General features: G+C 43.8%; 1 protein-coding gene across 4 annotated transcripts in view; it reads left to right on the forward strand.

The window, feature by feature from the left end:
- Positions 1–16,332, forward strand: part of SGPP2 (sphingosine-1-phosphate phosphatase 2) — a 110,820-nt gene that overhangs the window by 67,548 nt on the left and 26,940 nt on the right. For 2 of the 4 annotated variants that reach the window (XM_045078784.1, XM_013061602.2), the window contains 2 exons: positions 11,661–11,840; positions 14,408–14,497. In XM_045078784.1, coding sequence (XP_044934719.1) covers positions 11,661–11,840; positions 14,408–14,497 — 270 coding nt within the window. Of the gene's footprint in view, positions 1–3,421; positions 3,552–4,249; positions 4,430–11,660; positions 11,841–14,407; positions 14,498–16,332 lie in introns of those variants that run through there. The other 2 variants (XM_013061601.2, XM_013061599.2) reach the window with 2 other exon arrangements.

Consider the following 16,332-nt stretch of genomic DNA (forward strand, 5'->3'; position numbering starts at 1 on the left):
ATCACTTACTAACATGTAGCCCATGTTATCAAGGTCAAGGAAGGGAATCACTAATGGCCACAATGGCCACTTTGGAAACGGGCTGGTGACAAGGCACCCGATACAGGCAAATCCCCTTAATCTAACTTTTACCATCGTGACAAGGATGTGGCCAGCACCGCATAAAAAGATGAAGCTTCTGGAGCACCTGGATGGCTCAGTAGGTTGAGAGGTTGACTCTTGATTAGGCTCAGGCCAAGATCTCAGGGTCCTGGGATTGAGCCCAGGGTCCATGCTTGGGGGCAGGGAGTGGGGGAGAGTCTGCTTGAGGATTTCTCTCCCTCTCCCTCTGCCCCACTTCTGCTCATGCTCGCTCCCTCTCTCTCTCCCTCTCTCGCTCTAAAATAAATAAATCTAATTTTTAAAAAAAGGTGAAGCTTCTATTGAGTGGGGAAGAACTGAGAGTTGTGTGAATTTTAAACATGAAAAAGGAAGTAATGCATTTTAGGCCAAGTCCAGGTAGCAAGGTGGAGTACAAAGGGTTATGATTTGTTCAAATCTATTTGGTTCCTGAGTTCCAGATGGCAAGTGACAGGAGGTTTGATAGCAAGAAATTTATCCACATGTTTACCTCTGTCTCTTCAGCTTCAGATTTCAGAAAACAAGAATTTGGCTAGTGATGGATACATGCATATTTACTGCTTGTTTGCTTGCTTGTATGCTGCGTGCGTTCAGGACCTAGGCTTGTTGCAGGGGCCAGGGAGGCTGGGTGGCTCAGTCGATTCAGTGTCCAACTCTTGATTTTGGCTCAGGTCATGATTTCAGGATCATGGGATCGAGCCCTGCATCCATCTGGCTCCACACTCAGTGGGGAGTCTGCTTGTCCCTCTCCTTCTGGTCCTCCCCCTGCTTGCACACATGCGTGCTCTCTCTCTCTCTCTCTCTCTCTTTCTCTCTCTCTCTCGTTCTCAATAAATAAAAGCTTTAAAAATAAAAAAGCATAGCCTAATCTAGAGGTAATCGTATGAAAATTAGTGGCGATCGGCAACCTCATAATTATGTAACTGTGATTCCCAGAGTGCCTAGTACGTCAGAAGGGGAGGTTTGTTTGTTTGTTTGTTTGTTTTAAATATGTATATCTGAGTTCTACTTATGTTGTAAAATATAACCAACAATCAGGTTGATTTCACAAATGTTTTATTAGAAATGAGTAAGCCACTCTGAAGACCAGTATTTAATAACATGAGACGTCCATAAATGCAGCAAAATCTAGAAGGTGGTGTGTAACTGACTGTCGTTTAGAAAATGCTAATGAGAGTTTGACCTGGGGGGGACCGCAAACCTAGCTGGGTAGGAGGGCCACAGAAAGGGTCACAACAGAGGTCCAGACAAATTCCATTTAAAACAGTGCCAACTCAATCATGAAAATACTAAGAAGCTAATCATTCAGGCTGTCCTTGCCCCACAGAGACCAAGGATGATGCTTGGCTGATTGGTAAAGCTGATTGCCAAAGAATTCTTTTAGGCTCTTGGTTTTGATTGCTTGGGGTGATTTTCCTGAATTTGTTGGGTTTCCACCCTGTGGGAAAGTCCCTTTGCAGGCTTGACTGTTTCTGATGCAGGCAAGAGCAGAAAAGTCTGGGCTTAGTCGTCAGTCAGCCATGACTGAAGGTGGAGTTTCCTTCCAGCTTAAATTCTAAGAATTTTTTTCTTCTTCTTTTGCGATAGCCTAGGCTGCCTGGCTGGGTTACACGCACAGCATTTTAGTGCATGCTTGAAGATGCAAGTAGTTTGTGGTTTTAATCAGATGAGAAAGTTGAACATGGTGAGGGACTAACATCTATTGCATTTTTGCTTTCAGGGGTCTATAAAAATAAAGGTTTTGATCTTTCAACATTATTTTGCAGTTTGTTTTTCTATAGTCAGCAGGGCCGACAATGAAAATACTTAAAAATGTGAGGGAGGAGTCTCATAAAAAGGAATTTTCTTTGCCATGGTTGCATTGTTATCTGAAGGGAATTTTTATTTTGTATTTTTATTTGTATGAAAAACTCAAATAGTGTACAAGGTAGCCACCCCAGACCTCAGTTCTACCCCAGCCTGTGATTCTGCTATACACAGTTTCCCACACACCTACATGCATTTATATGTAAACACATTTTTAAAAAAATACAAATAGGATCAATATGTACTCTTGCAGACTCTGGCTTTTTTTCACTTAACTGTCTATTTCATAATGCTTTTTGAACTGTGGCATAATTTATTTAACCAGTGGTCTGTCATGGATATTTAGTTTCCAAGTTTTTGTGATTCACTGGTTGAAGGAGTGTGGGTTTATGCATGATTTTAGCTTTTGTATGTGCTCTATAATTATTAGAACTGAAGACACCCATTCTGTCAGTGGGTGCCATTTTGGAGGTGACATCTCTCCAGTAGTGCTTAAAGGATGCTGTGGTCCCAGCCTTCTGCTGGATGGTTCATTGGTGGAATGGTACAGCTATGAATTTGGTAATTTTCTTGTCAGCGGTGACATCATAATCTCTTAGTCCCAGCGTAGTCAAGTGACCTCTATTGTGTGCTACATGCGTGTAACGGGTTAGGATCATGGAATTTGGGCTCCTACAGAAAGATATTTGTTTGAATATATTAATCGTCAGATGCTTAGTGGTGGAATATGGTGAGAAGACCAGCTCCACTACACAGATTATGTTATCTTTAGTGAGACATTCACCATCTCAGTTTCCCCATCTGTAAAGTAGGAATGATAAGAATATTAAATAAGATCTCTGAAAACGCACTCTAAAAAAAAAAAAATCACTGTACAAATATTAGGTTATTACTGAACCCAGCTCCTTCTTAATAATGAAAAGGAAGCTCAGTTGGTTGTAAGTAATTTTTCTAAAGGTGTTCATATGTCTATGACTTAGTTACTAATCTTTGTGCCTTTAATATGTCTTCAAAAAGTTCAGAAGCAGATCTGAGCCTGAAAAAAAATGGAGCATTAGGAAGAACCAGCAAATGTTGTAACTTAATTATTTTATTTTTCTCACTTGTCATTTGTGCTTTAGTTATTATTATATCTCCATTTCCAAGGGACCTTGAATATGTAAAGACCAGTTTTCTGTCAGTCTTCAGTGATTTATGGTGTTTGCTCTGTAATTTCTTTGTTTTGGTGCTTCAGGCATGGAATGAAATCTTATTAGTTTGAAATTACAGTTGCTTCTCTCAGTGACTCACCATCCCACCCCACCCCCACTACACACACACACACACACACACCACACTGGAAATGAGCTTATAAAATAAAGCCATGCCACAAGTACAAGATGGGACATTCACTAGCTGAAAACAACTCAGGCTGGCTGGTAGGCAGGGGCTTCTAGAATGTTCTGAAATAACCATAACAAAGAGCTGTTTAAAGCTGCCACAGAGACCCCCACCCCACCCCCATCCCCGCATCTTCCAGGAAGAAGAGAGGACAGTACCCAGGGTCAACAGGAACACAGCCCAGTGCGGGCAGCCTCTTGTAAAAAGTGTTGATCTGGAAAGCTTCCGCAGCTAAATGCTTTAAAGTGAGTCCCCTACTCCTACTTTGGAGTAGGTGGGTTTTCAGCAGCCTTCTGTGTGGCCTTGGTAGTCACCCCTGGCTGCCCTGCAGTACCCGGTTTGGGCAGAGCTGGGCGGGGCTCCTGAAGCAGAGAATATTAGTAATCCCCCTAGGGCTTCTCTGGGGCGGTACTGGAAGGCGTTGTCAGTAACACTTTGCAGCAAAGGACTTCAAGGACACAAAGAAGAGGTGTTTCAAGGACCCATTTTGATGTCTAGTTTCTCTCTTTTCAAAATGTGTTGAAATTCACATATCATGATATCCACTTTTTAAAGGAATGTAATTCAGTGGTTTCTAGTGTATTCATGAAGTTGTGCAACCCTTACCCCATCTACTTTCAAAACAGTTTCATCTTCCCTAAAAGAAGCCTCCTATCCCTACTCCCCTCCCCTCTAGCCCCAGACAGCCACTGATCTAATTTGTCTCTACGGACTTGCCTATGCTGAACATTTCACATACATGGAATAATACAGTATCTGTGCTTTTCTCATCTGACTGCTTTCACTTAGCATAATCTTTTCAAGGTTCGTCCACATTATAGACTGTTTCTGTACTTCATTGCTTTTTATGAACACATAATATCCCATTGTAAGGATATACCCCATTTTGTTTCTCCATTCATCAGTGGATGGATGTTTAGGTTGTTTGTTTAAATTTCATGGCTATTGTGAAGGATGATGATAAGACCATTCATGGGCAAGTCTCTATGAGGACATAGGTTTTCAATTCTCTTGGGTACATAACTAGAAGTGGAATGATTGGGTGTCTGGTCTTTCTTCATCCAAATCATCAGATCAGTAATGAGCAGCAGAGGAATGAGCTTAATTTGGTTGGACAAGATGGGTATGTATGGCCAGAGAAACTGTGGTCTTTGGATTACATGTTAATGTTCTCTAGTCTCCAGCAGTTAAACAATGATATAACTCAATTCCTGACTTCTTAAAAATAAATCCGTGGATAGGTGAGCTATAAATCCCAGTGACTCACAATGTCTCTGCCCCATGAGACCTAAGGAACACAGTTTTTGTTATTGTAATTTTATGTTACTGTGAGCTATGGGTATAGGAGGAAGGAGGAAAGATGTTAAAGTTTATCAAAGTGTGCTTCTGGATGGAGGATGGTTGGGGGAACGTTAGAATTTAGCTTTTATTATAACAACAGTGGAGCCTTTACACCATGGGGATGGGGATGCTTCCAGTGGAGGAGGACAAATGGGGGAGCTGATAATCTCATTGTATAAAAAAGAATGATTAACTGCCTTACTAGTAATAATGTTCTTGCAAGGATCCTCTATTTTCAAAACTATCTGAGTTTTATTTAACTAGTGTGAAGAGTAAAATCTTGTTAATGTGAGATGTGTTAGACACAGTGGAGTTGTCAGTGGAATTGTAATAACACGAAAGGACAACCACACAAAGAGAGCATGCACTGTTTTCTCTGAGTGCCCCAGATGAGCCCAGATATTAAAATTAGACCCCAAGCTGTAAGTCCTTCCATGCAGGCAAGACGTATTTTGTGTTGACAGAACTGGTTTCCTAGAAAAAGCCTTTTGTCTGCTTGGGATCAACAGTAGCCTATCCAGAAAACTAGATTTTATCCCCTCACCTATACATTTCCTTTCTCTTGTAATCAGGGCAGAAGTATTAAAAAAGAAAAAAAAGACTAATTCCTTGTCACCAAATGCCACAGGGCCCCAGCACCGTACCGGGGACCCAGACAGCTTTCTAAGGCGTTAATGATCTATAATTACTTCCTGCCTTGCTGTGTCTCATGGATTTTTCCTTCACATATAGGTCTTTGGGGCCTCAGCCCAAAGGAACATGATGGATGATGAAACTTAATTTGGTCCCTTTAGGTAGGAGGACCCTTCAACAATACAGAGTGAAACCTTCCATTTAGGGCCAGCCATGTCAAGTTAATCATTATACTCTTGAACTGCAAACTAAATGGAGAAATAGTTCTCTTCTGCCATAGTACTCTTTTTTTTTTTTTAAAGATTTATTTATTGTAGAGAGCATGTGGTCGGGGCTGGGGGCGCCAAGGGGCAGGAAGAGAAGGAAAGGGAGAAAGAATCCTTGAGCAGAGTCCCCTTTGGCTGGGGAGCCCCTTAGGGCTCCATCCCAAGTAACTGAGATCATGACCTGAGCCAAAAATTAAGAGCCAGCTGCCCAACTGACTGAGCCATCCAGGCACCCCTGCCATAGTGCTCTTTTTAATAGATTTGATTTTTTAGAGCACTTTTAGGCTCATAGCAAAATTGAATGAAACATATAGAGAGTTGTCATATAGTCCTTGCCCTCAGCCAAGCACAGCCTTCCCCATTATGATCATCGCCCCCTCAGACCAGTACATTTGTTAGAATTGAGGAGCTTACACTGACATGTGATATTCCCACAAAGTCCATAGTCTACAACTCACTGTTGATGTTGAATATTCCGTGGGTTTGGACAAATGTCTAATGACTTCCATGCACCATTACAGTACCATACAGAGTAGTCTTATTGCCCTAAAAATCCCCTGGGCTCTCCCTAGTCCTCTTCCCTCCCCTCCAGTATCTGCCAACCCTTGATCTTTCTACTCCTCCACAGTTTTGCCTTTTCCAGAATATCATATAGATGGAATCCTATAGTATGTCGCCTTTTCAGATTTTTTTCACTTAGTAGTATGGACTTAAGGTTCTTCCATGTCTTCTCATGGCTCGGAAACTCACTTGTTTTAGCTCTAGTATTGCTTTGTCTGGGTATACCACAGTTTATTTATCCTTTCACCTACTGAAGGACATCTTGGTCGCATCTAACTTTCGGCACTTATACATAAAGCTGCTATGAACACTCATATGCAGAGTTTTGTGTGGACATAAGTTTTCAGCTCATCTGGATTAAATACCAAGGAGTGTGATTGCTGAATCTCACAGTAAGAGGTTGTTTCGTTTTGTCAGAAGCCCCCAAACTGTTCTCCAAAGTGGCTCTGCCATTTCGCATTCCCGCTGGCAAAGAATGAGCATTCCTGTTGCTCCCCCTCACCAGCCTTTAGCGCTGTTGGTGTTTTAGATTTGGGCTGTACTGGTAGATGTGTAATGATATTTCATTGATTTATTTTGTAATTCCCTAATGACGTGATGCTTATATCTGCGGTAAAGTTTTTATATGTTAGACTTTATGATTCTGTCAGACCGAGCGGAGTTTTTTCTTTTTTCTTTATCTTTTTCTTTATCTTTCTTTCTTTCTTTTTTTTTTTTTTTTTTAAGCAGGACAGTGTTGTTTTATTGAAGTAAATGAAATGCAAGGAAGCTAAGCATACTTCCTGCTCATGTTTTGATTCATAGACTCCCTGAGAACAAAGATCTGGTCTATCTTGTTCTTCATGGTGATCCCCAGTCCAGCACAGTGCCCGGTCATTCATACACTATTTGCTGAATATAGTGGATTAAATGGTAGTCTTCAAAAAGATACGTTTGCATTCTAGTGTATGGGACCTGTGAATGCTATCTTTTTTAGAAAAAGAATAGTGGGAGAGGTAATTCAGTTAAGGATCTTGAGATGAGATTATCTTGGATATGTGAGTGGCCTTCAATCCAATGGTAAGTGCCCTTATGAGAAAAAGGCAGAGGGAGAGCTGAGATGGACGGAAGAGCAGTAGACAGAAGGAAGAGGAAGAGGCAATGTGATTACAGGGGGTGCGGCCACCAGAAACTGGAAGAGACAAAGAAAGGACTCTACCCTAGAACCCCGGGGAGTGTGGCCCTGCTGACACCTTGATTACAGACATCTGGTCTCCAAGGTCTAGCCAACCACTAATCTCTCTTCTGTCTCACTGGATCTGCCTATTCTGGATATTTCTGGATATAAATGGAATCATTTGTATGTAGTCTTTTGTGTCTGTCTTCCTAAACTGAGCATAGTATTACCTCCTTTTATTTTTTTTTAATTTTTTTAAAGATTTTTTATTTATTTATTTGACAGATAGAGACCACAAGCAGGCAGAGAGGCAGGCAGAGAGAGAGGAGGAAGCAGGCTCCCTGCCGAGCAGAGAGCCCGATGCGGGGCTTGATCCCAAGACCCTGGGATCATGACCTGAGCTGAAAGCAGAGGCTTTAACCCACTGAGCCACCCAGGTGCCCCTATTACCTCCTTTTATACCCTAAATGTATTGTAGTTGCTTTCCTTAAGTGATATTCATAGAAAATATGACTTACTTGCATAATTCCTAAAAATCTGCCTTGTCATAAGAGGGTGGCTTTTAAAATAAGCAAATTCTAGGCCTGTCCACGTAGGGTAGTAGGATCCTTGGACCTATAAACAGGGTCCCTGTGTGTCAGCTATGGTGGCGTGGACACAGGCATGTGGCATTAGAGTCTCAAATGTAACAAACAGCATTTCCAGTGGTGACCCGATTTCTCTAAATGGTGAGCAATTCTAGATACAGTTCCAAATAAATCAAACTTCAGTCTTTCTTCCGTTTACTTGGTTTTTATGTTCTCAGAACCTTCATTGCATGTTCAAACCTTGCAAGAAAACATTTGGTGTTGACTTGTAACAGAGACTTAGTCCCTCCATTCAGAGGATTACAGATAGGTGTTCACCTACACGAATGGTGGAGTTCCTCAAGAGTCACGTTAGAAACAGAAAACGATGTTCTAGAATGGTACCATCTTGTGCATTGAATGGCACACTATGACCCGAACTTCTTTCTTCATGCTGGCGGTGCCCACCATCTTCGAGCTAACCAAGTGTGTCTCCAGGGAAACCATATGTTTTTTGTAAGGACCAGTGGTTTAGCTGTTCTGAACTTAAAGATTTCCACATACACAATCACCTCTGGGCTCCTAGTCAATTGATTTCTGAGGATTTTTCCCCCTCCTTTTTATTTAAATAATTTCTACTTGCCATTCTTCCAAGACTTATAAACCTATTCAACATTCTTCCAGTTTAAAACAAAAATTTCTTTTAATCTGTCTGCTGCCTCACTTTTGCTGACCTTGAACCCACCCACCTTCATCTCTCACCTGGATTTTGCAATATGCTCTTACCTGGTCTCTTTTCATCTAGTCTTGATGTCTTTGCTCCCACTCTGTCCATGACCCCAGAGGACAGATCAGGTCTGCCTACACCTCTTCCCCAAACCACCAAGTGGACCGAAGCTCCAGATGGCCTTCCATACAGTGTCTCACAGCCAGGCCCACCCCACAAACACCTCTTCATTCTTGAGAAAACTTTCAAAATGTTGACATGTTGAAACCCAGTGTTCAATGGGATGGTATTAGGAGGTGGGGCCTTTAGGAGGTGTTTTGGTCATGAGGGTGTAGCCTTCACAAATAGGGTTAGTGCCCTTTTAAAAGGAACTCCAGAGAGCTCCCTCACTTCTTTTGCCACATGAGTAACCAGTGAGAAGATGGCTGGCTGTGAGCCAGGAAGCAGGCCCCATGAAACCCCAAATTTGCTGGTGCCTTGATCTTGGACTTTTTCTCCTCCAGAATGTAAGAAATAAATTTCCATTATTTATAAGCCACCAGTCTATGTTTGGTTGTTATGGCAACCCAAGCTATGACAGCCGCATTTTTAAGATGTGATTGACATACAGTAAATTGCATGTCTTCAACAGCTTTATCAAGGTATAATGCACACACCATACAGTTCACCCATTGAAAATTGTCCAATTCCGGGCTGTCTGGGTGGCTCAGTCGGTTATAAACATCTGCCTTTGGCTCAGGTCAGGATCCCGGGGTCCTGGGATCGAGCTCCACGTCACACTCCCTGCTCAGCAGAGAGCCTCCCTCTCTTTCTCACTCTCCCTCTGTGCACTCTCTCGCTCTCTCTCTCTCTCTCTCTCTCTCTCAAATAAACAAATGAAAGTCTTTAAAAAAAAAAAAAAAGAACATGAAAATGTCCAATTCCATAATTCTTAGTGTGTTCGCAAACATGACACATTTAAAAATGTCTGAGTCGGAATATTTGACATACCCCTGGAGTCATCACAATTATTAAAAAAGATATCCATCACCCTAAAAGTATCCTCATGCCCATTTGTGATTTCTTTCCTCCTTTCCTGGCAACCATAGGTCTGTTTTCTGTGCCATAAGGTTAAACCACTTTCAAGAATTTTATAAAAACAGAATTATATAATATATGCTTCTTTTTTCTTTGTTTTTGTTTCGGTTTCTTCATTCTGCTTCTGCAGATATACATATGCAGAGAATTTGTTAGATAATTTTTTTCAAAGCATATTTGCATTATGATGAGGTCTTCTTTTTATGCGATGGTTTCCTCCACTTAAGGATGGGAACTTAACATGGGCCTGAGCACATCATCACTTCACTCTAGTGACTACAAAGACAGTGACAGTACTTCCCAAGCCATGAGTGGTCCTCCTTTCCTATGACTTGAAGAATATAGCCCTATTTTCTGTTTAAAGAGAGCTGTCATTACCGTAATCGTTACTTGAAATTTATTGATCAGATACAATGTGATGCTGTGGTAATATTGTTGAAAGGAAATGAACAATTGTCCTAATTCTTAAAAGCATCCTTCAAACACAGAAGGCAAAATAGAAGTGAAGTCAGAGGGATTTGTGAACGTCAAGGAAATTTAAAACTGTGTCTGAAGACCTCCCTGGCTGTCTTCACCTAATGATTCTAAGGGTCCCTGTCTGAGGATTTTAAGAATTTTTGAGCAAACCAGAGTTATGATGCCTGCAGTGTTTTATTTCAGCCGGTGAGTGGGGAAGGGGCAGTGTTGAGAAATCCACCTCAAGCAGCTTCTGAGACATTCCTGGTCGTCAGTGATAGCTGCGAGTTTTTCAACTCCACACATCATTGTCAGTCTGATGTGGTTTTTACAGGTTCACAGGAGGGAGGCGGAAACATAAAAGAGTGAGTTGGTTTCCAGGACAGTAGTTCCTGGTAATAAGGGGATGGTAAAGAGGTTGGATTTCAAAGTCAGATTAGAAATCACAGCTATGGAATTCAGTGATTGTCACTGAGGCTTTAAAGCCTGTGGATCTGGCCTGCTGTGCACAGACGGTGGCTCTTGGTTTCTTAACCTGAGCAAAATGGCAGCAGAGCACAAAACAGCAGTAGCGCCTTCTGGGGAATGTGTGTATGCTGGACTAATGCTCTGAATTAAATGAGTTAAAAGAAAGGAAGAGAATGTGGAAACCCCAAAGCACTCTGGCTGACTAATGAAAGTTATTTTGAAATAGTCCTTCATCGTGGGTTTTGTTCCAAAGCGAGGTAACTCCATCCATCATGAGCTAAATAAAGCCCTCGTAAAATCAATAGAGTCGCGGAAAGATGATGGGAAGGTTTATGATTAAAGTCCATGACAAGGGACAAGGGGCCTGGGCAAGGACACAGGGTCAAACAGGGCTCCTCAAATTCTCGTGCACCCATGAACCATCTGGGAGTCTTGTGACCAGGGGTTCTAACTCGGTCTGTCCAGGAGGCAGGGGACTGAGATTCTGCCTTTGAAACCAGCATCCAGGTGGCGCACACGCTGCTGGTCCTCAGACCACACTTGGAGCTGCAAAGGCAGATGTGAGGAAATGAGTGCTCTTCCCTCCTTATCACTGATCCTGAAATCATCCTGTAAAGTTCCCTGACAAAATGAGTTGTGGTTATATTCCTGTTCCTCTCTGAAGGGTAGAGAAGCCAAATTCTGATTTCTACCTTGTGCTTTAAGAAAAAGAAAGGGGGGCAGTCTTTTTGTTCATACCATCATGAAACATCATTTGAAAAATAACTGTAGCATGAGTTTTCTGTATTGTAGGGTTGAAAATACTCATGCCGTGTATTTTACTGATGCCTCTGATGACTGAAAGAAATTAAATTTTATCCAGTATGTTACCTACCTGCATTAGGAATTCACAACTTTTTAAAGCAGAAGTTCTGTGAGAACAGTCACTTTTCTGGTTAAAACTTAAAAATGAAGGCTGTCTGATTGGAAAACTGTCCTGGGTTTTGGGGTGTTGCCATGGTACCGTCAGCCACAGATTTTGCAGCAAAACTCCCTGGTTTCTTCACGCACTCTGAGGGTCTCACTTGTTTGGTTGGACTCACCCCGGTCCTTTGGTTTTTCAGCTGGTGATGTACATCGGCCAGGTGGCCAAGGACATCTTGAAGTGGCCCCGCCCCCTCTCCCCTCCGGTGGTGAAGCTGGAGAAGAGAGTGATTGATGAGTACGGAATGCCGTCCACCCACGCCATGGCAGCCACCGTCATATCCTTCACCCTCCTCCTCTCCACTATGGACAGATACCAGGTGAGGCCGCCTGACTCCTCTCCCGCCCCACCCCCATGTAACCTCATCCATGTAGGGAGGCAGCAAAGAGAGGTTTTACCTCAGAATTTTCCTTTTTGAGGGACTTTGAGGCTTACGAAATGAAGACTATGGGGGATCGAAATGTATTGAGCCATCAGTGACAATTTCTTCATAGAGAAAGTGACATATGGCTTAGCGTCCAAATGAGGCCATGCTTTAAAGTGAAAGTGATACCCCGGTGACAACACCCCCACAATGCGACAACATGGACAGTCCTGGGATCCAGGTATGGAGTCTCCCCAGAATTGCACCGTCACTCTGAGCTGCCTGACTAGACAGCACGCCATCCATTCTCTCCTCTTCTGTTTGCAGCAGACGCGAGGAGCTGATGATCCTCGTAAATAATCCTCCCGGGCTGAGATGATTCCCCAGATAAATCCTCCTGCTAGACTCCCCAGGGCCTGGGGCAGGAAAGAGTGTGGCCCAGTTTGACTCCCAAGGATGCCTCTGCCTCTGGTTGGGGCTCAACCCCTAGAAACAATGGCTCCGTGTTTTCTAGAGGACTCTCTGACAGCAGATTGATAAATGTTGCAAATAGAAGAATTTCACTTAATTAATATCTGCTTAGATGCCAGTTACAGTCAGACCTTTTAAAAGTTACATTCGCAAAAAAAAAAAAAGAAAAAGTTACATTTGCACAGCACTGAGGTTTTGTTTCACTTGTCTGACAAATTTTGCTCCAAGTGAGTTTCATTTCGTAAGTGTTACCCTTTACTCTCTGAACAATTTAGACTTCAACATAGCTGTCTTGTATGTAAATGACAGTAGTGTTTCGCCTCATCCCTTTACCCTCGAAACACGGATATTCTGTGCTCCAGCTGGTGCCGAACTAGGGGACAAGGACAAGATTAGGGTTGGGTCCTGGCTCTCCCTCTGTAGTCTTATGCTTGCTCACCTAGTGGGGGGGGGGGCAGACCTCAGTTTCCTGGATGGGAATGGGACAAGTCTAAAGAATACGCCAACTAGGTATAATCTTCTATCGTAACTTACTTACATGTCTTGCAAGGATTAGAGATGTCCAAGATCTCCAGCACTGTCTGAGTTCAGTTAATGCAGATTTCTGAGCTATGTCATAGGGGGTATCTGCCCCAGAAGGACATGGGGGGGCCCAGGGCAGGTCCCCTTGGGCTGCTCTCAGCATCCAGAGAGGCCTTATGCAGGAAAAAAGCCCCAAGTAGCAGCTGACTGCAAGAACACAGCAACAACACCGTTTATAGACTTATTTCAAGGCCGCCTGGTCCTTCTAAAAAAACTCTTTTCAGCTCATATGATGCAGCAGTTTTCAGACGTCTCTCCTATTCAATTTTTAATGATAAATATATTTAGCTTTTTGGGTTATTTGCTGTAAACAGTCCTAAATATGGTTTATTTATATGACTGTGTGTTCAGGCAAATGCCCCAACTCTAATTTCTGAATGCATTCACTCATTCATTTTTAACACTTTTTCTTAAATTAAATTCTGAGACCCAGTTAACGATAAATGTTAAGAGAAGACCTACGACCATGTGTGACTTTTCTTCCATCTTACATCAGAAAGAACGTGCTGGGCTTGGATTCAGAAGAGGTGGCTTCTGGTTCTTACTCTTCCCTTCTACAAGCTGTGTGACCTTGGGCAGATCATTTGACCTCTCTGGGGCCAGCTGCTGCTTTGAAGATCAAATGGGATGATGGGTGGGAAAGCGTCTTTGTGCTTAAGTTTAACAGTAACTGTCAAGGTTAAGGGTTTCCTCGGTTGTGGAATGGAACTAATGATAGAACCCACTTCATAGGGCTGTGTGAAGAAGGGAGGAGCATGGGGCTCTAGAGTGCTTCCCGTAATGCAGGCAGCTCTCTGTCGCCTTTATTCTCTTCACCAGGGGACAGCACAGGTGTTCAAGCTTGAAGCATACGGATTACGTCTCTGTATCTTCATTTATAAGCAGGATATCCCTATAGGACTCAGCAGTAGCCTGAGTCCTCTGGCTGCTGTTGTTACCCACCAGCAAACGTTGAGTTGTAGTAAAGTCTGGATTTCTGCCTCAACATCTGTATGGAAAGGTGCCCGTTCTTAGCCTGGGCTGGGCTTCCTTGGGCTCACCCAGCCCTCGATGGGGAAGCTGTCAGTTGCACTTCCGGGTGATGGGACTGTCCCTCTACCTTGCCTCTCGCTCCATACTGTACCCTTCATGCATGTTATGCTAAGAATAGTCTGAAATAAAGAATGATTTATTTCACGAAAACTGTCAGCACCATGTCTGTGGTCATGAGACCCTAATGCCAAGTCCTAACTGTGTCTGATTTGTAGGTTTATATGGTGAGAAGCTTCCTCCCAGAGCCATGGCTGTGGATGTCTTCCCCTTCTCTTTGCTTTTTTTCCCACTTTTCAAATGGTTTGAGACCCTGAGACTGCTGGTCTAGGGAAACTGAGGTTGAAACTAGCAGTCACTGGGTGGGAAACTTTTCCTCCCACAGCATCAAACTGTGCACGCGTGATCTCATGGCCTTGCTTTCCCTTCTCCCCCCACAGTATCCCTTTGCTCTGGGACTGCTGATGGCTGTGGTGTTTTCCACCTTGGTGTGTCTCAGCAGACTCTACACCGGGATGCACACGGTGCTGGTAAGTCCTGCTGTCAGGCCTTCGGGTGACTGTCCCTATGACACTGTGGCCCCTGTTTCAGTGTGTTCTTCATGCTGTATTACTTCTGAAGCTGTTTGTGTGTGTCATTATATTTCCCTTCAGGCCATTGAGGTAAGTCATTATTATTTTGTGGCTTAATTATAATAATGAATCATCAAGATGATATCAAGGAGGCTGAGCTGGCCTAGACCCTCATGACTTGGAAGATCAGCTAGAATGGCAACAGTGACCCCGTCATTTAGGTTCATGTGGGTTTACTGATGAAGCAGAAACAGTGCAGGTCAAACACCCAGGGTCAAGGAGGTGGGTGGGTGGATAGGGTTCCTCACTGAGACCCTCACAGAATCAGGCCTAGATTTTTAAAGATCTCAGCTGACCTTTCAGGGAAGGAGTCCTGTTGTGTCAGAAGAGCCCAGAATCATGGGCTCGCTTCCTTCCATACTGTTCTGGGCCGGAGGTGGTGGGGGGCACAGAGAGACCCGCCTGCACGTAAAGGGTCAGCTACCCGTTTACCGAACTCTGATTTCCAGGGCTGCTCTGGTTAGCACAGTTAACATTACCTCAGAGCTCAACTTCTGGTGTATCAGCCAGCTGTCGTGACGTTCCAGCGCACAAGGCTGCCCGTGGTCTACCACAAGGCCGTTCTCCTCATCATAACTGGCCTAAGAAACATCTCTAAAGAGGAACGGGCCCTTGCTAATTGTGTTACTCTCCATACGAAGCTCAAAATCTGTGTTAGCAAAAGACCCGGGAAGGAAAGGCCACCCTCTTGTTTCTCCTCCTGGTGTTGGCGGTCCCGAGAGGGGCGGCCTGGAAGGGCAGAAGCAGCAGAGGTGAACACAGGCAGCACGAGAGCTCGTCGAAATGAGCAGGGGCAGAGGCCTGGGAGGAAGTAAGCCCAGAGGAAACAAGCTCATGGCTGCACAAGACTCAGAGAGAGACATCTTGCTTCCCTCATGAAAACACAGCCTAACTCAAGGAAAAGCAAGGAGGAGCTGGGAGCCAGTCGAGTCAGGGCTGGGAAGGTGAGGGAAGTGAGACACGAAATGGAAGGTATGCCAGATAGCTCCATGACCCACGTAAGCAATTTAATGTAGTACTTACAAAAATCAAAATGAACACGAAAAGTTTCTACGATAAACATCTGGGGCGCCTGGGTGGCTCCATCTGTTAAAACAGCTGCCTTCCGCTCCGGCCATGATCCCAGGGTCGTGGGATCGAGCCCCACGTCGGGTTCCCTGTTCATCGGGGAATTTGCTTCTCCCTCTGCCTCCTGCTCTGCTTGCTTGCACTCTCTCTCTCTTTCCCTCTGTCAAATAAATAAATAAAATCTTTTAAAAAGAAAAATCCACATTTTCAATGAAGACCAGCTCCGCCCCCAAATGCACTGCTTCTCTTGCCCCATCCACACCGTGGCCTGACCAGATCTAGAAGACACTGCAGAAGCAGCTAGGGGCCTCCTTCTCCTCGTCTCCCTCCCAAGCCGCGTCCTTGCTGTCCGGGTCCTGTCACGCGGCACATCTGGCTTCTGAGCCCACAGGGGAACAGAGAGGAGAGCATTCTCGATTTGCCACACTCCTGCTTCACATTAGAAAGAGGTTCTCTCCAAATACGTCCGCAGACTTAAAAATGGAACCAGGCAGAAGTCTCGCGGGTGCTCTGGCATTTCTTTTATCTGGGGCTACTTTTTTAATTTCCATAGGCTGTAATAAAAAAAAAAAGGATTGTGAGAATTCAGGCCGACATGAAAAGCAGTGTAAACACACGGACGTGGGGCTGCAGACGTGAGTAGAGAGCACGGAAAACCCACCTCA

Source organism: Mustela putorius, unplaced genomic scaffold, assembly GCF_011764305.1.
Source record: "Mustela putorius furo isolate JIRA1106 unplaced genomic scaffold, ASM1176430v1.1 tig00000275_pilon_pilon_pilon, whole genome shotgun sequence".
NCBI lineage: Eukaryota > Metazoa > Chordata > Mammalia > Carnivora > Mustelidae > Mustela > Mustela putorius.